A 22,012-nucleotide genomic window follows, 5' to 3' on the forward strand; every position below is an offset into this window, starting at 1 on the left:
GAAACATAGGTTCTGGTTTTCCTGGGCAGATTATTCTCTATTCACCACTGTACTTTATAAGTGTTTGACAGTAATAGGTGCTCAATAAATGATTTTCAAATAAATGAGTCAATAAATCTTTTCAACATGTTATCTCTCTGCTTAATTGCCTACAATAACTTCTTTGTGGCATCCAAAACTCTGTAGAGGGACTGTGGATGTGGCTCAGTGGTAGAACACTTGCCTAGCATGCTTGAGGCACTGGGTTTGATTCTCAGCACCAAATAAAAATAAATAAATAAAATAAAGCTATTGTGTCCATCTACAACTTAAAACAAAATAAAACAAAAACAAAACACCTATATAGTCAAATGCTAGTAAAGATCTTCACATATTAGTAAGAACCACAATTTGTGGATTTTGTCTAATTCAGTCCCTCCACCCCCACACATAGTTTGATAATAATACATGACCACCTAATGGTTGTCAAGTTCATTGGAGATAGCAGTGTAAATTGGTATAGCCCTTTTGGAAAGCAATTAGGCAGTGTATCTCAAGAACCATAAACATGTTCATACATTCTGACTGGTGATTCCACTTCTGAGAATCTGTCCTAAGGAAATAATCTAGTATAGAATAAACTTCCCTTTAGATGCTATCATTTATAGAAGTGAGAAACTGGAAAAAGCTGAAATGCCCACCAGTCTAAAACTATGGATAAATCCACTTAGGGAAAATTATAAGCTATTAAATAGTAGTTATTAAAAAAAAAAAGTGCGGGCTGGGGATGTGGCTCAAGCAGTAGCGCACTCGCTTGGCATGCGTGCAGCCCGGGTTCGATCCTCAGCACCACATACAAACAAAGATGTTGTGTCCGCCGAAAACTAAAAATAAATAAATAAATAAATATTAAAACTAACTCTCTCTCTCTCTCTCTCTCTCTCTCTCTCTCGTGCGCGCGCATGCTCTTTCTCTCTCTCTCTCTCTCTCTCTCTCTTAAGAAAGGTGCTTATTGAAAACTGCCCTGCAATAAAAATAAAGTTAAATATGACAGGTATAATAAATGTCTTATAACATGGGGCCAGGGTTGTGGTTCAGAGGGCAGAGTGCTTGCCAAGCGTGTATGAGACACTGATTTTGATCCCCGGCACCATAAAAATACACAAATAAAATAAATGTATTAAAAAAATAAATGTCTTATAACATTAGTTGGAAAAAATGGGGTATCAAATTGAATAGTCCAACTCTGTAACACAAGAAAACGATAAGAAGGAAATAATGACAATATGCCAAGAGTAGTTATGGCCTGTGGAGGGATAGAAGGTTTAGGTGATTTATATATGGCAATTTAAAATAATAAACATACTAAATAATATTTAACTTCTTACCCATTTTGTTGGTTAAACATTTTAAAATAATAAAGCAAAACTCTGATCTTGATTTCACTTTTAAGCAAGGGAGTAATTGGTGATATTATTCTAGTGACAACAGAGGATGAATTTAAAGAGTGATGGTAAGAATGAAGAGGTTGTGCCACATTCTACATACATGAGGCCAACAAATCAGCAGAGCTGAGTGAATGACTCAGTATGATCAACATTGGGTATGTTTTGCTGTCATGTTGGGTACTAACTGGTTTTGTTTTTGCTAAGTTGTAGTGGTTCATTAGGTTGGCCTTATTAAGGGGCTTTTCAAAACTTAGGTATATTTGCCACATAATATGCAAATGAACATTTTGGTCTTTAAACCAAGTCTATTATTGATGCTGCAACTATGGGAGTGGGAAGAGTCAAGTTGGCAGCTTGAAGCAAGGGATAGTGTCTAAGTTGCTCCCCAAAGGAAAGATTCCGCTGCACCATACAGTGCCCCATCCAAATACCTGCTTCACATAGATTAATCCATGTGAAGGTAGTTTTGGACTTGAATCTATACTTTGGAGTATGATATCCATCCCTTCAGGAGGAACCCAGTTCATACTGACTTATTTCCTTTATGACTTGGGGCAACTGATTTTGCCTTTGCAAAGGAGCCTAATAGCTGCGCTCTAGGGCTTACTCATTTATAAAGTGAATATGAATTACAGTTTCTCAGAGGATTGTTGTAAATGAATTTGGTAGCCTTAAGTCACAAAGGGACTTGTGCACTCTTTTTAAAGGGCTTAGACTTGTTCTTGGTGGTGGGAAGCCCCTCACAGGAGGTGGCAGGGGAATATTTGTCTGATCACATAAGAGACAGAAGCTTAAAAGTATTTGTAGAGTTGTTACCAAAGAGACAAAGACTGAGTGGTTGTGACTATGGCATCATTCTCAGTGGTCCCCTTTGCACCAAACATGTGGCGCCATGGGATGATGCTTATAGTCTATGCTCTAAGTATTTACAGGTTCTCGGGAACAATTATATATAAAGTCATATTTGATGGGAACACAGGAATGTCTAAATACCCTGGTAACTCAGTTTTCCATGACAATAATGAAGAACCTAAAATAATTAACTTATAAAAGGAAAAGATTTATTTTGGCTCCCAGATTTAGAAGTTCCAGTCTATAATCAGTTGTACCTATTGCGTTGGGCCTGTGGCAAGGCAGCACATCATGACAAAAGTGTGTGGGTAAAGCAAAATAACACAGCACAGGCCAGCGAGCAAAGTGGAGGAGAAATACCTAAGATAATTAACTTATAGAGAAGAGGTTTATTTGGGTTCCACAATCCTTTTTTGAGGGCACACCTTCAGTGACCTAAGGACCTCCCACTAGGCCTACCTTTCAGAAGTTCTACCATCTCCCTGTAGTACTGTGCTGGGACCAAGCTTATGTTTGGATCAACACACTGGAGAGAGGTCCTCTTTACTCTTGCCTAAAGGTGAGGGGAAAAATATATAGGCCAATACTTATACTGTCTTTGGGATCATGCCTTATGGAACTGTGAGGAGTGGTGTTAGGTATTTCCAATGAGGAGGATTATTGTAATGAAGAATGTTGATTCTATATGAAAGGGTTTTAATTAACTGTCCTTACCCCCAAGGGGCACAGCATCTGGTTGCACTGCCAGCTTTTGTACCATTGAGCCCCTGCTTCTAACCTCTGTCTAGGAAGACCTGCAGCAACTTTCCATCTCAGGGAATATTTCTGCCTACATCCATGTGGCACATTTCCAGTAACAGCATGCTATCTTCTTTGATCTTCACAACAATCTGTGCTGCAAATGGGCAGGACAAGAATTTTTATTCCTGTTTTACAGATAGCGAATCTTGACCTTCAGAGGAGTGAAGTGCCTTCCCAGGATCACATAGGTAGTACAGGTAGGAATCAGGAGGTTCCACCTGCAAGAGAAATCCAAGGCTAATAAGTTCCCAAATACTATTTCAACTCAGGGCTAAGCCTACTGTGGGCTTTCCTTTTTGTCTTCCTCAGAGAGTCACTTACTTCCTCTAATATAATGTACTGAGACATGTACACTACCATAACATAGTCTTATGTATCCTTAATCAGAATAGAGCAGCCACAGAACGTAGAGTTCCAACAGAGACAGAATAGTGAGCAAGTAGGGGTTTCATGCACTATGAGCCTCCCGGGCACTGTTAAACATAGAAGGGAAATCCAGTTTGCCTTCATGCTCCTCAAGGTACATGGAAGCCTTTTGTGGAACTTTGGTTTAAGGGCTTCTTCCTATCTTGCTTCTTAGCCCGTATTCTTTGGGGACTCTAATTTATTTATATATCAAATATTTAATGAGCATATACTTGTGTGGTCACCATTGTGTTCAAGGCATGTTTCCAAATACTAGCATTTTGGTGACACACTTGAAAATGAGTGCACAGTAAATAGCACCCTTTTCTCCATTGTAACCTAGTTCAGCTCTAGGTTAAAGTTACAGTAGCTCTTGACTCAGAAGGAAAAGTTCTTGTAGGCTTCAACATCAGTAATAATAGTGATGGTGGGAGGTAGTATTTGCATAGTTTCTAATGTGCCAGACATTGTTGTGAATGCTTATGTGAATTAAACATATTTTATCTTGTAAAAACTCTAGTGATATATTATTACTATCCCCATTTTACAGGCAAGATAACTGAAGTACAATGATTTTAAGATACTTTCAGAAAGTCACATCATACATCTAGTTTAGTAGCAAGATAAAGGTATTTTGGTTTCAAAGTTACTCTTGACTGCATTCCATGGCCTCTCATATGGGAATAATGATTTAGGCTTTAGCTCCTGCTTGATAGAAAGGCCATGTGTTCAACTTACACTCACAGGAAGTTGTATCCCTGTCTATATTGTGTCACATGACCACTCAGCTCTGATTGTGCTAAAAGATAACACCTTTTAAGTTCAATTAGAGCAAAAAGGTTTTGTACACTGACAGAAATTTAACCATGCCCCTGGAAGAGTCAAGGTACATTATCGTGCCTTTGAATGCTAGTTAAGAAGAACTACTTATCTGCCCAGCTACTCAGCTGTTAGTGTACAGTTTTATTTGGGAATAAATCTGTTATCCCTTTTACTCTAGCCTCCTAGATGAAAATCGAGAAGGCTATTTTACAAACAGCCATGATATAATACCAGAAAAGTATCGGGTGTGGTGTCACATGCCTATAACCCCAGCGACTTGGAAGGCTGAGGCAGAAGGATTGCAAGTATGAGGCTAACCTCAGCAACTTAATGAGACTGTGTCTCAAAATAAAAATTAGAAAAAAGACTGGAGGCATAACTCAGTGGTAAAGGACCCTTGGGTTCAATCTCCAGTAATCCCCCACACAAACAAAAAGAGAGAGAGAGAGAGAGAGAGAGGAAGGAAGAAAGGAAGGAAAAGAAAAGAAAAGAAAAATACGAGAGAGAGAGAGAGAGAGAGAGAGAGAGAGAGAAAGGAAGAAAGGAAGGAAGGAAGGAAGGAAAAGAAAAGAAAAGAAAAATACCAGAAGTTAAACAACATGCCTTTCTCCTTCTTGGCTATTTCCTCATGTCTTCTGTTCTAGAGAAAGATGACCTGTGAGTACCAGCTTCTTCAGCAATGTGCATGCCCTCTTGTCAGATGCCTGGGCCCCAGGAAGGTTATTCCAGTCTTCATTAAGTCTACACCATCTTATCTTGTAGGATATAACATGACCTAGAGCCGATGACCAAGGTTCTGGATAAACTCACCCTTGGCCTGCCTACCTTCTCTTTTGATAGAGAGGGAAAAAAAGGAGATGGGGATTATTTTAGAAATTTTGAACACCAAGTTTAAAAAATAAATCAAGCTAAGGGACTTGAAAGAAATGAAATTAACTCTCTTCTTTTTGCTTTAGTTTTGCAGAGGTTGACAGGGTGGATGGAGCAAGAGTGGTTTACAGCCATGCCATTCAAAAATATAGCCTACTGAATGGGTGCCAGTTCATGAACTTTTGCTAGTTCACTTTAAGGATAGAAATTGAGAGTTAGTACTTAGCAACTTTTGGAAACTTGTGTAGTAGTTTATATTTTTATTGTATTTTACCAGTATTTATGTGTAATAAATTAGGAATTTTAAGAAACAAAAAACTGGTCCTTCACCACAAATGATTTTGAGAGGTACTATTTTAAGTATGATGAAGTGGAAAAGAACCTCAATCTTCTTGTCTGTAAAATGAAATTAATAGTATCTGCCTCAAAGAGTTGTTTTAGAAATTATTTAATCATAAATAATACTTTGGGCACTTAATGTGTGCCTACCACTCCACTCTGTATGTATATTGTTTTATATACTTCTCACTGTACCTCTGAAGTAAGTATTATCTTCCTCATTTTTATGAGATTTTGTATAGGTTGTACAACGAGCTTGCCAGAAGATAACATGTAGTCAGTAGGCAGGTGGGATTTGAATATATACCATATGCTATATAAAGAGCCTACCTAGCACATAGGAGGTCCATCTCCCTACTTCTCTGTATCATCAGAAGTAGAAATCTATTTTCTAACTCCATCACTGACCCTAACTTATTTTGTTACCTTGAGCAAGTCCCTTTATCTGGACCTTAATTTTCTCATCCACCTTCTGTGACAGGAACTATATTTTATTCATCTTCAGTTATATAGCATCTGAGTTAACAGAGCCTGGCATATAATGGGTATTGAGCTCTGAAACCATTGATGCCATTAGAGGATCTCTGGTGGTTCTTTCAGTGTCTGCTTTCTCTGAACATCCTAGATACTTAATCCTCTGCCCTCCCTCTGGAGCATCATATTTCCCACATAATCCATCTGGCAGCATCTTATTTCCTCATGACTGTCTCAGACAGTCTTGAGACAGCCCACATGGTGCTGTGAAATATATCTAGGGAAAACCACCAGGGATAACACAAGAGGTAGAAGAGCTTGTTCAGAGTCAGGAAAGTGCTCTTATTCTATTCCTATTCAGCGGGGCCTAGGTCTAGGGCAGCCCTGCTGGTATCCCTGCCAGGCCTGAGTAATGGCCACAGCCTGGAGCAGGGTTTTCCATGAGCTGCGTCGGGGTCTCCAGTAATTGGAACATGGCACCTTCCGACTTATAATGGATGGCAGCATGAGAGGGGCATTTGTCACTGCCTGACTTCCCTGTGGGAAAGAGGCTCATAAGTCACAGCTGACAAACCCTTTGATGACTTTTAAACTTCATTTACAGAAAAGAATAGCTATAATCAACCAACAGCAAGTAGTGACTAATCTTGCCACATTATCACTGTGAGGAGCCAGGCCAGTAGGGCTTGAGAAGGGGGAGTGAGCCATCCCTAGGCTCACAGCACATGCTGATTGGCTCTTGGATTTGAGAGTGTACCCTCAGCAAGGCCCTATGAGTCTGTGCCTAAAGCCTGCAGGTACAGGGCTTGCCTAGCATTGAAGCCATTTTTGGGCCAAGGTTAAAATGATCAGTTCTGGACTCAAAACAGATTTGTCTCAGCTCTGCCATTTCCTGGGTTAAGTAGGACTAAGCACCAAGCCTTACTTTCCTCATGTGAATGGTCATAGCACATATCATCACCTGTGTCATAGCAAAAGGCTTAGTACAAATAGTAAGTACTCTTATTATGTTTATTCATTCAGCCCTCAAAGGACCTTTTGTAGGCATAGGGTCTAAAACCCAAGGTCATATGGCACATCTGCAAAGCCAGGAACCATTCTTCTTGGTTGGAGGGTATGGGAGTGGGGGTGGCATTGGAAGCATTTTGTGGAACAGGAAGAGCACAGGCTTTAAAATCAGAAAAGTTGGGTCTTTTGATCCTAATCATGCCACTTAATGTGAATGTGGATAAACTATTTGAGCTTTCTCTGAGCCTTAGTTTCTTTATCTCTAGAATGAAGGTGACACCATTTATCTCATTAGGATATGATCTGGATTATGAAGAATTATACTTCTAAAGCTTCCAACAGGTACCTGGTGTAAAGTTGTTGCATATTAGATTGTGTGCTCCCTTTTTGTACTCCCTTAAGAAAAGAATAAGTATGTATCTCTCAAAGAAATGGGAAATAACAATGATGGCATTTTTGTATTCTTTTTCCAGCCCTCTACCTCTGTGTTCTCTTTCAGGAGAAAGGAGGTGAATAGGGGGTCAAAAAAAGAAAGGGACACATTTTGTACATTGTTTCTGCAGTTCCTCCTGCCTGGCATAGCGTCTCCCTTTGTCAATATCCTGTGAGAATTCATCTTAGACACTGGGGGATCGGTATAATTTCTTTTATGCAGTTGGGGTATCTGAGGCTGCCCAGGTTAGGAGACATGGCCAGGGTGACAGCTTTTAAGTGGTAGGTCTGGATTTGGAAGTCAGTCGTATCTGACTCCAGAGCCTGTGCTGTTTTTGCTATTTTTTGTGTAATTTTCCTTTATTAGGAAACAGTCAAAAAACAGATTCCTGAAGAGAGGGCTTCTTAACAAGTGCACAAAGCCTATAAGCACTGTTTCCCAGGATCTCCATAGGGCCAGCACAAAGGAGAACACTTTAAGGAATGCTTATTGAATGAGTGAAGGGGATAGGAATTGGGCAATAATAGGAATAGGTATGATCTTATATCCTTTTGTAGCATTTTGCAGATGCATTAGCACTTTCACATTGATTAGCCTGTTTGATTCTTGCATCAGGTAAGAAAGGTAATTGGGGAGAAAAGGTGATGTCTGTTCTTTAGAATAATGACAATAAGACCCAGAGAAGTTACATGATATGAGGTCACATAACTTAGAACAGCAGAGCCAAGACTTCTAGGACTGTAGCCTGTACCCTTTACATTTCTACTTATTCAGGAACCCTCTGTGTGTGGCAAGCTGGGAGCTGGGGTTTCAGGAGCCAAAGAGCACTCCTGAGAAAATTAGTCCTTTTTGGCCAGTGATGATCATTTGGGCAATGCTAATGAGTAGGGGACTGGCAAGTTTAATGAGATTAATAGATGTTATGTCATCTCTGGCTGCCTGGTAACCAGGAATTTGTGAACCAAGGAGGGCCTGGACACTGATCTGTAAAATTACTTGGCTTTCTCCAGAAATAGGCTTCCCATTACTGATATCTGTTTTCCTTCAAAACTAATCAAATGTCCCTTGGGTTATCTGAGGGCAGAGGACTGGCCACAGGCTTCTGTGACTCTCATCTCCTTGCAAGAGAACAAAGCTAGAGTGTCAAGTAAGACTAAGAGAGAGGTTCTAAACAACCCTGGAGGCCAAGAGCAACAGTTTCTCCTTTGGGATCAGCATTGTGGGAGGGAGTCCAGTGCTGGGCAGTGTTTAAAGCCTGTGTTTGATCTGAAGGGAGGAATGGAAAGCACAGGAGAGACATAACAGAGACAAAGGCTTAGACATCTATTGAAACAGTGGCCGGTAGAGAGTTAGACAAATCACCTAGCTACTCTCACTAGGCGGTTGACCTTTAAGTAAGTCACTTAAATTTGCTGATCATCAGCTTCTTCTTCTTCTTCTTTTTTTTGATCCATAAAATAGGACTAATAATGTCAAGATAAAGGATATTGTCCTAGTCCTTTTATGCTGCTATAACACAATTGTGTGTTTATAAACAACAGAAATTTATTTCTCATGGTTCTAGAGACTGAGAAGTCCAATATTAAGGCACCAGCAAATTTACTGTCTGGTGAAGCCCTGCATACCAGTTTAGGAATAGCTGTCTTTTCACTCTGTTCTCACATGGTGGAAAAGGCAAGGCATCACTCTGGGGCCTCTTTTGTAAGGGACTTGGCCCTCATGACCTAATCACCTCCCTCCCCAAAGACCCCATTCTTTTTCCCTTAGATAACCCTGAGGACACCTGGGTGATTTAGAGGGAAAAAATCACCCATCAATGAATGATGGGAAGCCTATTTCTGGAGAAAGCCAAGCAGTTAGCAGATCAATGTCCAGAGCTTCCTTGGTTCAGAGGCTTCTGGTTACCAGGCAGCCAGGGATGACAGAACATCTATTAATCTCATTAAACTTGCCAGGCCCTGGCTCTTGTATATTATCACATTGGGGATTAGGTTTCAACAAAGAACTTGAGGAAGAAGGTGTGCATATTCAGACTATAGTAGACATAAACTGGCTTTGTTTATGAAAATCTTGTGCAAATATAAGGAATTGTAGAAATGGGGAAGAACTAACTCAGGGTAAGTATTCTAACCATTGAAATTAGTACCCAAATGAGCGTCTATGCATATGTAATTTTGCCCTTATATATCTTGTCAAAAAACAGACCTGAGTTCCAGTTCTGGCTTTGTTCTGTTAATCAGCTAGCTACCTCTCTTGAGTCTTGAGTTATCTAAAACACCTCCTCAGAAGCTGTTGTGAGGATTAAATGAGGTGGGATGTGTAAAGTCTCTGACACAGCATTGGCACTTGGAATTAGACGTTCTTTTTACTGTGATGGCTCCTCCAGGTCTCATTTACCCAAAGTTTAGTGGTAGAGGTGCCTTTTGGGGCTTTTCTACCTTTGTAAAACTGTCACATTTCTACATGTTGAGGCTTGGCTCCTGACTTCTGAAACATAGTTTCCATCTCAAATGTTTCAATTGGGAAAAATGATTAGTTTTTGCCAAATTTCTTATGTTCTTACTAGCCTGGAAAAGCCAGTCCTTCCTTTTTGAGTTGTAAATTGCATTTCAAAATCTTTGCCCCTGGTGGGTTTTAATTAGCTTTAGGCTCCAACTTTTATGCAGCAGTTGTTTCTTCAGCAGTAAGGGTAAGGACATGTACCTGGCTGGTGGCCCCTAGTTTTCTTCAGCAGTTTTTTGAGATGCTCTGCCTTTTTCAATCTCCTCACTATCCTGGGGGCTCTCTCTAACTAGCCTAAAAGGAAAAATGGAATATAAGAACCCTAGGCTTGGAATCAGGACCCCTCAGGATACTCTTGGCCTTGCTACTCACTAGCTGTGGTATCCTGGCCAAGTACCTTTCCTTCTGTTCCTCAGAGTGAGGGCATATGAACTCCATGCTCGCTAAGTCTCTCTTTATCTGACATTATAAAAATCTCTAGGAACAAATCTGGTTTTTCCCTTCCTCCCTTCCTTCCCTACTAATACCAAGAACAATCTTGTCATCCATCTGTCTTCTCTCATTTCTAAGCAGAGGGCCTCCATTGTTCTACACAACTTACTCTCAATTACACAGTTAATCTCTGTGACAAGAGATTGGCTCATAGAGTGGGAAATAGCTTACAAAAGTTAAGCAGCTTTTGCTCAATAGGATATCAATATTATTTTAGGGTTTATACCCACCTCTAAACATAGGAAGAATTAGGGGAGTGTATCAAGTTGGGAGGGCTTGGTTTTGTAGAGGTGGGTATTTGAGTCAGAGGAAGAATGTGCCTGGGACCCCTGCCCCAGTGGTCCTAACCATTTAAGGCGCGCCACAACAAACCCTTCTTCCTCCCTAGTATTAATTGAGTACTTGCTGTCTCCATGCTCTGTCAAGTCTGCCTCTTACAAACTGATATTTATATTTATAACTACCTAGAAGTCATATATGGATTTAAACTTATTGGACCCTTAGGAATTCTGCATTAAACCTGACAGGGAGACCCAGTATTGGGCCTACCTCCTTTTTATTTCCTACTCCCAGCTCCATCTCTCATTTGAGATGCCTCATGGACATGTTTTTCTGCAATCCCAGAGAAATCTATACTTTCAGGCTTAGGGAGTCTATTTAGCAGCAGCATAGCCTGCCCTCCAAGGGTTTTTGCCTTTAAAAATGAGGGCTATTTAAATGGGAGACTCAGGGGTTGGGTACCTACAGCATGCTCCAGGTGGGCATTTCTCCTTGGCCCTGCAAATTTCTCACCTAGAGCAGCCACATGTGCAAGATAAGATAGAGAATGTGCTCCTATCTGACCTTGATCTCCTAATCAAGAATGAGCCCACAAGTAGCAGCATTAGAATAAAGTACCTGTAGTCAGAATATTTACTAGATCTTATAAAGGACTTGACAGCTTGCAGAGTTCTTTTATGTACATTGCCCAAACCCCAGGTGTAAGAGAAAAGACTGAGTAGGGACCAAACCTGAAAGATTGCTCAACAGTGAATGTGTAAGTACTGAACCCTCCATAGTACCTAACACGGGTGTGCAGCAGATGCTTCCTGCTCAGTGATGTTAGAGAGTTCTGGCAGAGGTCTGAGGAAATCCACAGCCGTTATATCCTTGCCAGGTCAATGGCAGTCAGCAGTCATCAACAGATCTCTGTACTATCATGTCTCTCTCTCCCTCTCCCTCATTGCTTTATGAATGTTGATGATTGGATGTAAAAGTACACTGAGAAACAAGATTCTGTCTTTTCCATGTCAATTCCAAAACTGGCACTAGCTCCTTTATATCAGTAGCAGTGATGGCACTGCCTCACCTCATCTCCATCGTCCCTGTCACTTGCTTAAGAATGGTACACCCCAACCCCAGTGTATTCATTTGAGTTTGCAATAGCAAACCTACCACTGGGCATATTTCTTCCTCAGAATGAAATTCTGTTAGATTTTCTTGTAAACAGAGCCACCTGCTGGTCAGAACATGCTAATTTCTAGGCGGGGAACATTTAGGAGAAATAAGGGGTCTCTTACTGGAGTAGGATACAAGATAAACATATTTTCCCAGCTTACATTCTTTTCTAATTCATTGAAAAGAAAACCCCTCCTCTCTGCCCCAAATATTAGGTAATAGGCTGGTAGGTTGACGAGAATTTTTACACATTCTGCGTGGGTGCTCTAACACCTTCTGAAATGGCCTTAGGAGAGATTGAGAATAAGTTGAAACTACTCGTGCCAGTGAACAGAAGTCAAATGCCGAGGCTTAACTCTAGGCTTTTCCTGCTGAAATTGAACCTCCTCCTCTTCTCCCTGGAGCCCATGCTGAATGACCCTTTGGGGTAAAAGACATGCCAAAATCTAGAAAATATTTACAAACTTATCTCTAAGCCAAATGGAACACAATTTGAATAAAAAAGTATCAATATTTAAAACAGTTTTAGGTAAATATGCCACTTTACTATGGTATTTGAATTGCCTTTACTCTGGGAAACAAAGTGATGAAGCTGACAGAAATGAGCTTAATGGGCCAACTGATCTGGGTTTGAGCACCTGTTATTGTCAAGTTAATGATCTCAGCAGCATCTCCATTTATGGTAAAGTTGTCATCATCGTCACTACGTCCATGTCTGGATCAGAGAGCATATGATATTGTTCTAGAGAAAATATTATTTGTAATTACCTCTTTGCTATGGTTTTACATTGAAGGAACGGAGGGGAGAAACCTGTGGAACATCTTTAAATTTAGATTCCAAAAGGGGTTACATTTGAGATGAGTATTAAACAAGGTGTGGGCTTAAAAGAATTTGCATCAGGTATACTTGTCAATCTCAGCCCTACTGAAGTGCATGATGACTTCTGAAGGTTAGGTTCCTCCCATGTACAATATTGTGGTTCTACTTAGGAGAGTACCAAATGAGGGAACATTTTAAAGCACCCATCATAAGATCAGCAGCCAGTATGTGGTAATTCTTGGTAATATAACAAGAAAACAAGATAACAGAAACAGGGAGGCTGGTTGCAATAGGGGTGGAACTGTGTAGGAAGGCAAGGAGCAGTCCAGTTTAGTCTGGATGTGTCCATAAGCAGCCCTTGAGCCCAGCCCTGGGACTCAGTCTCATAGTTGCTCTCTTTCTCTCTCTCCAGGTTGGCATCATGTCCTTGAAAATCCAGACAAGCAATGTAACCAACAAGAATGACCCCAAGTCCATCAACTCTCGGGTCTTCATTGGAAACCTCAACACAGCTGTGGTGAAGAAGTCTGATGTGGAGACCATCTTCTCCAAGTATGGCCGTGTGGCCGGCTGTTCGGTGCACAAGGGCTATGCCTTTGTCCAGTATGCCAATGAGCGCCATGCCCGGGCAGCTGTGCTGGGAGAGAATGGGAGGGTGCTGGCTGGGCAGACCCTGGGTAAGTTAAGCCTCTCTGCACAGGGCTCAGTTTATAACTCCAGAGTAGTTACTGTCTTTTGCCTTCCCTTTGTCCTCTTTCCCATCCCCTACCACACTTTCATTGCTCTGAGGTTTTATAATTCAATAGTTATAAATTATATTTAAGTAGTTATATTTAAGTTATAAATGAAGTAATTATATAATTGATGCCCACAGGAAAGAATTTTAGAAGCCTCTGGAAAAAACCACTTATGTCCTGTCCCTGCTTTCTGGTGCTTCTTTTTTTTTTTTTTAATGGCTTTATTTTTAAACTATTATCCCTACTACAAATGAGGCTTTTTTTTTTTTTTTTTTTTGGTGGTGGTGGTGTTGGGGATTGAACCCAGGGCCTTGTGCATGCAAGGCAAGCACTCTGCTAACTGAGCTATATTCTCAATAACAAACTTTATGGTTCCAATAAAAATGCATATTCTCCAAAGAAGGGGACATATTGGACTAGCATAGTCTATTATTTTGATCTGTAGATGACTCAGACTAGAACTTTGAAAGCCAAGAGGAGGGATCGAAACAAAAAATCAAAGCGGGGCAGGTTCCCTTGGCCTTGGTACTACATACATGTGATAATATGACCATGCTGATAGTCTATCTTGGAGTATCTAATGTGTGTGTACATACTTCTATTTATATATGTGTGTATGATATATATATCCCATTGTGTTCATGAATACTAAGTATACAGATGTAATTGAACATGTGGAGAATATGTGGACACATACCTTTGAATGTATAGGTCCTAGTGTGTGTGTGTGAAAATATACTTGAATATGTAAGCACTTATGCATATATTCATTTACCAAATATTTGTTGAGTTCTTATGTATTATGTACTGCTCTAACCATAAAGATATTTGATGGGATGTTCATGAGAATATGCATTGGCTCCTTTGCATATGAGCAGTTACATGTATGATATTGGGGTCAAGTCTGCGTGTACTTGAGAGGGCACATTTTATCTGTGACTTTCTTAGATATGTAAATGTATGTTAGGATTTGTCTGTGTTTCCATATACCTGATTTATATGTTTATGTAACTATACTTGAGAATGCACGTGTATGATGTACATGTGATTTGTGAATATGAATGTGTGTCTGAAATGTATATGAATATGTAAACAGGCATATTCATATGATACAAATATGCATCTAATATGCACCTAGTTTGAGGACTAAATATGTGAAGACTTTTGTTAGATGCCTCAGTACATTGTAAACATCATATAACCACATGAATACCTGTGTATCTACATGTATGGATACACTGCTATTAAGCCAATATTTTGACCTTGCCTTCTCCTTTTTCACAGACATCAACATGGCTGGAGAACCTAAGCCCAATAGACCCAAAGGGCTAAAGAGAGCAGCATCTGCCATATACAGGTGGGGCACTCTGTCTATCTGGATGGGGTGGGTCCCTCTTTCCACAGAGGGAGCAGATGCTGATAGTGTTGGAATGCTGAACCTAGAGCTTGGGAGACATTTGGAGATGAGGGCCTGTGAAGAGTAGGCTGAGTGGCCATTCCTAAGTTCTGGCCCTCTCCCCTTTGTTTCCCCAGTGGCTACAGCTTTGGCTATGATTACTACCGGGACGACTTCTACGACAGGTGAGCAGGGGAGGGGCGTGCCCAGGCATAAAACCAAGCTGGAAGGGTCCTGAAAGATTGCTGGTACAGCCCCACCAAAGTCCAGAAGTGTGGACAGGCATTTGCCCAAAGTTACTCCACAAATCAGTGGTAGAACTGGGACTAGGGTCCAATTCTTCAGGTGCCCAGGCCAGAGCTCCCACCGTCACATCACACTGGGTCACACTGTGATTGCTTTTCCTCCTCCTAGTCCTGCAGTGTGACTTGAAGGGACTGTAAAACCAAGGGACATAAAAATATAACTAGTTGGAATATAAACATAGTATAGGCCAGTTGCAGGGAGTTGTAGCCCTTGTAATTTGCTTTTTAGTCTCTACCTCTATGAGGTGCCTAACCAGCCAGAAGGAAATCCAGAGCTTAGTCTGAGTCTTTTGGTTTTATATTTATAGCCAAGAGGATAGGACCCATCTGGAGGTCTGAAATTTAGTCCCCTGTGGCTCACCCACCTTTTACTCCAAGCCTACCCAAACACCAGCTTTGAAGCTGTAGGCTCCCACTTCAGTGGCACCAGCCACATTTGAATAGAAGTTATGGTAAAGTGTAGCCCAATCTCTTTTCTTCCGTGCTTCCCTCCCTGTCTCCAATTTGCCGACCTCAGGCAGCCCAGGAAGAACACAACCCCTCTGAGCCTTGTTTTTTTCCATTTGTGAGTGATTTCAGGTTACACTGTGGTGTTGTAAAGTGCCATAACCTATAAGTCAGAAGGCTTAGGTGCTAATTCCAGCTCTGCCACTGAATGGATTATGGGATTTGGGGCAAATCTTCCCAGTCTGTGAAATGGGCTGTGCCAAGTGATCTCTTAGGGTTCTTCTAGTTTGGGGATTCTGTGGTTCAGTGATTCTGACCGAGGCCAGAGCCGCCCCCTCCCCTTGGGGGTAGACATGCAGGGTTCAGAAGTGGGTCCATTTCCATAGATTCTTCATTTCCAGCCATCACTATCCCCAGAGCAGATATTCCCTAAACAAAGGAGTGCTAAGGAATGGGGTATTGAATTGCCTAATGATGGTAAGTATCATGGCTGTCTTTAGGAAAATAGTACCAAAGAGTACCCTGGACCAAGGCTATTTGTGTTTACTACACAACAGTGTTAGTAGATGTAATAGGAAAGACTCCTACCCATCCTACTGTTTCTGCCTGGTGGGCAGGAAAAGAAGCCCTCCTAGAAAGGGCCAGATGATGGTGCTTGTGGGAACAGCATAGTCTAGGGCCCTAGCATCTGATTGAACTGTCCATATTTGATATGCTGTTGAGCCCCTGGTCTCCCTACTCTGAAATGGAGCAAGAAAGATATTATAGAGGCCCAGAAACAGAAAAGAACTTATGAGTCTAGCCTCATGTCTGAGTCTTGAGCTGGGGGACTCCTATCCTGGCTTTTGCCTATAACACTTTCTAATATGTGTTTTTAACCAGGTTCTCTTTATCCTGTACCCTCACAGCAGATTTGGATAGACACCGAAGTTGTATAGCCTTCCCCTCTAGGCAGGTGGAAAAACTGAGGCTAGGAAAGCTCTCAAGCCCTCACTTCCATGCCTTTCTGTCCCCACTGGGGATTTGTGCTGCTTTGAGATTTATAAGCTTTGACTAGAGGTTGGGGTGGCAGTTGACTGAGGAGAAGCCATGTAGTAGGGAAGATATGGGTGTCAGAGTCTAGGGAAGGCTTGTTTCTGGAGCTGTTTTTTCCTTTTTGGGGTGGGATATGAACATTTTCACCTGCTGCTTCTTCACCCTAACTTGGCCTGGCTGGCAGGACAGGTAGTTACAGTGAGGATCCCAGCAAATGTCAAGCCCTTCTCTTTACCCCAGGGCTTGTTGGGAGCAGTAGAGGTGTGTAGCACAGGCCTCCCAGACTCTCACCAGCCACTCCTGATAGTCTCAGGCTATATGCTGCAGCCTCTGTCCTGTTTGCCCTCACAGGCTTTTTGACTACCGTGGCCGCCTGTCACCTGTGCCAGTACCCAGGGCAGTCCCTGTGAAGCGACCCCGGGTCACAGTACCTTTGGTCCGTCGTGTCAAAACTACCATACCTGTCAAGCTCTTTGCTCGTTCTACAGCCATCACCACTGGCTCAGCCAAGATCAAGTGTGAGTAACTAAATTTTCTTCCTAGATATTTTATATATTTATCATTAGCAAAATAATAGAATCACATTTTTTTACATTGGAAAATAGATAAAGGAACAAATCTCCCACAGTTCTGCTGCTCTAACACAACGAAGTGAGTATTTTCATGCATTTCTCAGAGAAAAGGTTAACAATTAAGAAGGGGGCTTGGGTTGGGCACAGAGAGTCTAGTGCTGTGGCATGGAGCTCAGTGAGGAGATGGTGTTTTTTCTGCTAGTAAAAACAAGGACAGGTGTACACAGGCTTATTATTTCGCATTCACTTTTGATATTTACTTACTGTAATCAGGCACCCAGGAAATCTGATAGCAAAAGACTCTGCTTTCACACCTTGAAAGACAGGCTCCATCATCTAACACAACAAGGGGACATGTTTTTGCTCAGGTGTACAGGAGCATACCACAGACTTGCATTCCTGTTCATCCCCAGTCCCTTTCAAATTAAGAGGTCTGAGGGGAAGACAGCCAGGATGAGAAATGTGGGCTGATCACTCTAGGGATAGCCTGCAGTCAGCCTCAGGAAGAGCCCTTTTTCCTGGGCAGGAAAAGAACCAAAAAAGGAATTACTTTCCTAGCTGATAGAATGGGGCTGGGGTTTTGTTAGGGTCAAGCCCCCAGGTGACAGCCCTGTCCACCTTCCACTCCTAGTAAAGAGCAGTGAGCTGCAGACCATCAAGACAGAGCTGACGCAGATCAAGTCCAACATCGATGCCCTTTTGGGCCGCTTGGAGCAAATTGCTGAGGAGCAAAAGGCCAACCCAGGTCAGTCTCTGAGGTTTCTCACCCAGCTCAGTGACCAGGTGCACAGGACAAAGCATGAGGAATATAGTGCACGGGGGGGGGGGGGGGGGGGGGGGGGGGTGGAGGGAGGAGAGGCTAGGGTGGCCTCCTTTCCCATACCCCTGCAGGTCCTAGTCCACCTGGACCTACTATGCAGAGGCATTTCTTGCAGGTTGAATTTTAGTCCTTCTTCCTCTACCCTTAACCCCCAAGATGGCAAGAAGAAGAATGACAGTAGCAGCGGCAGTGGTGGTGGTGGTGGTGGTGGCGGCGGCGGCGGCGGTGGTGGTGGTGGCGGCGGCAGCGGTGGCAGCGGCAGTGGCGGCAGTGGCAGTAGCAGTGGCAATAGTGGCAACAGCAGCCGGCCACCAGTCCCCCAAGAGGATGCAGTTTCTGAGGCAGGCACGCCTCAGGGAGAAATCCAGACTCGAGATGATGGCGACGAGGAGGGCCTGCTGACACACAGTGAGGAAGAATTGGTGAGGTCTTGGACAGGGGCATGGCTAGGAGGGGCTGGGACTGAACTTGCACTCCTGGTGGCAGAAGGGCAATGGGGATGGGGAACCTCTGAGCTGGCTGACCCTCCTCTTCTTCCTAGGAGGTTCTAGTCCTTTGGGGAGGAGGAAAGAATGAGCCAGAGGCAATTATCTGTTTCAACTGTCCTAAGTTCTGCTGAGGACAGAGGCACATTTCAGCTAAGCCTAAAGCCTGTTCTGGTCTTCATTCTCCTTGTGGGTTAGAGAAAGGGAGAATTTGGCTCAAGGGGCACATACATGGCCTTCAGAATTCCAGAGAGAGAGCATTACTGGGGTTGCCTGGGGAAGCCACAGGGAGGTGGGTATCAGTTCCACATGAGGATTTTCCATAAGCCTTTGCTGCTTGAGCATAAAATAGGCTGTCTCATAAGGGAGTTAGTTCCTATCTACACTGGAAATATTCAGGCTAGGGAGCCATTGACAAGGATCTTACATTGAGTGGGAGGGTAGATCAGACTCAGAGGATATAAGATACCTGCTATATACTTGTTGCTCATTAACTTAATGATTGCCCATTAAGCACCACACCCTATAGTCCATACTTTCTAACTTGATTACTCTTAACAACAATTCTGTACTGTACAAAGTATTACTGTTCCCCTGTTTTACCTTTGAGGAAACTGTGGCTCAGGGGGGTCAGGTAACTTCCTCAGGGCCCTGGAGTTAATAAGGAGTAAAAGCCAGGCTTGGAGCCCAAACTTTTTTTTTGTATTAGGAATTGAACTCAGGGATACTTGACCATTGAGCCGCACCCCCAGCCCTATTTTGTATTTTATTTAGAGACAGGGTCTCTACTGAGTTGCTTAGCAACTTGTTCTTGCTGGGGCTTGCCATGAATCCATAGTCCTTTTGCCTCAGCCTCCCAACCCGCTTGGATTACAGGTGTGCGCCACCGGGCCCTGCTTGGAGGCCAAACTTACTCACTGGGTCTGGAGCTTCTTTTTATCACTGCTGGGCTCTTGCATGAGGACAGATGGGCTCGTAACCATAACAGTCAAGAGCTCCTCCTCATGCCTGACTTGTTTTTCTTTGAATCTAGCCTGATACTTCATGTTTTTTTCTTGGGTTTAGTAGTCTCCTTAAGGATCCTAATGAAAATTTAGATGCCTTCAAAGATGAGGTCCCACCAATCTTCAAAGCTCTCGGCTCGCTCTAGTCAAAGGTCTTTCTATGTAGAGAAGTTGCCCCCTGCCACTTCTACAGCTCCCATGACTGGTTTCTTTTTTTTCCTGAGGGGCTCTCATATTGTCCTTCCAGAATCATCAGCCTTATTGGCTGGTTCCATAGTCATTCCCCTTGGCTGCCCCTCCTCCTTTCTGACTATTCTCCAAATGTGCTCTGGGCCCCAGGATCTTATGGATAGGTAGAATCAGGGCAGAACTTAGATCTTGCCTTCAGTAATATGTGGTCTCTGCTTGCCTTCTCCCTATCAGGAGCACAGCCAGGACACAGATGCGGAGGATGGGGCCTTGCAGTAAGCAGGTATGGGGACCATGAAGGTGGGAGAGGGAGGGGAACAGTGAAGTGGAGGGCATGCCTTTTCCCTGGAGCTGGCCTAGAAGGGTAGCACTATGTTGAGGAATGAAAGCCCCTTCACATCCAGCATCTTGCCATACCACTCTGTGGTGGGAGCTTGGCAGGCTGAGGAAGCAGGATGTCATGCATAGCCACACCCATTCAGCAAGGGTTCCCTCAGCACACTCTGAGCCATGTTTCCTGTCTCCACCCTTGAGGAACTTCTAGTCTGGTGGAGGAAGATACAGACTAGATTAATTGCCACCCAGTATGAGCAGGATGACAATGAGGGAAGTCTAGCTGGAGGAAGAAACAATGTGTAGCTGAGCCTGCTCCTGATTAAGGGAGAAGCATTCCACTCCAAGGGAATAGCCTTAGCAGAAGTGCAGCACTGTGACAGTCCTTAGAGTGTGATGAAGCCAACGGACTCTCTCATGTTGCAGTCCAGTTCTACATAGTAGGGAAAGAACACTGTTCATCATCATAGGGTGATGACTGTGAAGCATCCTATGTGCTAGATTTAGGGGCTTAGGCTTGATCTTGTTGTGTGGGGGGGAATGGCCCTGTGGGACAGTAGGTGCACCTGCTTTGTCTGATTACATCTTTGGCCCTGCAGGGTTGAGATGTGGAAACTTAGTTACTGAAGGGTGCAGGCAGATACTATATATCTTATAAGATCCCAAGATAGTAATTAATGTATCTTAGCTTGGAACCCAGTGGATGTAACTTTAAAGCCTGCTCGCTGACCACTATCCACTGCCCTGCTCTGCCTTATCCTACAGGAAAACTAGGTCACATCCAGCTATCTGACACATTTCTTAAGGGGCCATGTTCAGAATAAGACAGGCTTAGGGTAAAGGGAGACCTCGAACTGTAATGCTCCCAGGGAGGTGTCTTGATAGATAACACATTCATGTTTTAGGATACTTCCACCACAAGGACTTCCAGAACAGTTAAGCTTAGAAAAGGCCTCATGTGCAGCCTTTCTTCTTGGAATTCCATAACTTGTTTAAAAGGAGGCTAAATTTTGCCTTGTGAAGCTATTTCACAGGTTAGGTAAGGAAATGGAAGCACAGAGAGTGGGTAGGACTTGCCCATATAACTATATGGCCAGAAAATTAAATGAGGTCAGAACCAAAGTGCAGGTATCTCTTGGTCTGCAGATATCATTCCACCCGTTCGTTTTCCCTACCCCTGTGATCAAGAGTGCTAGGGTCCCTTCCTCTCAGCCTTGGTGTCTTCTTTGTCTCTTTCTCAGCCTGACAGGAGCAGCGGCCACCAGCAGAAGGGCATCATTGTCCCAGACCTCAAGCTGGGCACCCACCCATGGATGCCAACCTGTAGTGGGTGCCAGAGGAAAGCTGGCAGCAGGCACTTCTCCCCCCACATCCCAGCCAGTGTCATATCCTCTGCAGGTGGAGTTACCAGTCTACCCATTCCCCATGCACCTTCCCTGTCTGCACTGCCCAGGCTAGGTGGCAGAGCAAAGGGGGTTCCCTACACTCTGCCTTCTCTCCCTAGGACAAGCCCAGGCTTGGGTTTTTTCTATAGTTTTGGAGGGGTGGGTGGTACAAGGAGGGGGACCCTGATAATAAAGAGATTGGATCCAAACCTTTTGTAAGATGGGCTGGTTTGTGTTTTCTCATCACAGTATCCTGGCCCTTCTGCTCACTAGAAAGGGTCTGATTCACTCTTCTTCACTTATCCCTCCCAGGGAACATTGTCTAGGGTGTCTAATACTGATTCATCTGGGCCTTAGTTTCCTCAATTAAAATGGTGATATGAATGGCCAGTAGGGCTGCTGGAGAGGGTTGGATGTGCTAGTACCCAGGAGTACTCTTTGCTAGCTAAAGTGCCAAGTAATTGTGACCCATTTGCTACCCAGTAGTACATCATGGCCTCATCTTTTCCTCATTTTCTCATTATCTGGTCTTTCCCAGCTCTAAAATGATTCTAGAATCTACTACCAACTTTGCCTTCTCTATCCTGCCTTAGCATATCATGGTTTTTTCACTTGGACTTTG

General features: G+C 43.0%; 1 protein-coding gene across 3 annotated transcripts in view; it reads left to right on the plus strand.

Annotated features, from left to right (window-relative positions):
• The window catches only part of Raly (RALY heterogeneous nuclear ribonucleoprotein), a 76,918-nt gene extending 55,314 nt beyond the window's left edge, over positions 1-21,604 (plus strand). The window contains exons 3-11 of one of the 3 annotated variants that reach the window (XM_026383308.2): positions 7,265-7,340; positions 13,095-13,359; positions 14,704-14,776; positions 14,953-15,000; positions 16,954-17,120; positions 17,806-17,919; positions 18,151-18,416; positions 19,907-19,955; positions 21,247-21,604. In XM_026383308.2, coding sequence (XP_026239093.2) covers positions 13,104-13,359; positions 14,704-14,776; positions 14,953-15,000; positions 16,954-17,120; positions 17,806-17,919; positions 18,151-18,416; positions 19,907-19,951 — 969 coding nt within the window. In that variant the 5' untranslated portion in view covers positions 7,265-7,340; positions 13,095-13,103 and the 3' untranslated portion in view covers positions 19,952-19,955; positions 21,247-21,604. The remainder of the gene's footprint in view (positions 1-7,264; positions 7,341-13,094; positions 13,360-14,703; positions 14,777-14,952; positions 15,001-16,953; positions 17,121-17,805; positions 17,920-18,150; positions 18,417-19,906; positions 19,956-21,246) is intronic. The other 2 variants (XM_026383307.2, XM_026383309.2) reach the window with 2 other exon arrangements.
• The last annotated feature ends 408 nt before the right edge of the window (positions 21,605-22,012 follow it).

This window comes from Urocitellus parryii, chromosome 6 (genome assembly GCF_045843805.1).
Source record: "Urocitellus parryii isolate mUroPar1 chromosome 6, mUroPar1.hap1, whole genome shotgun sequence".
Lineage (NCBI taxonomy): Eukaryota > Metazoa > Chordata > Mammalia > Rodentia > Sciuridae > Urocitellus > Urocitellus parryii.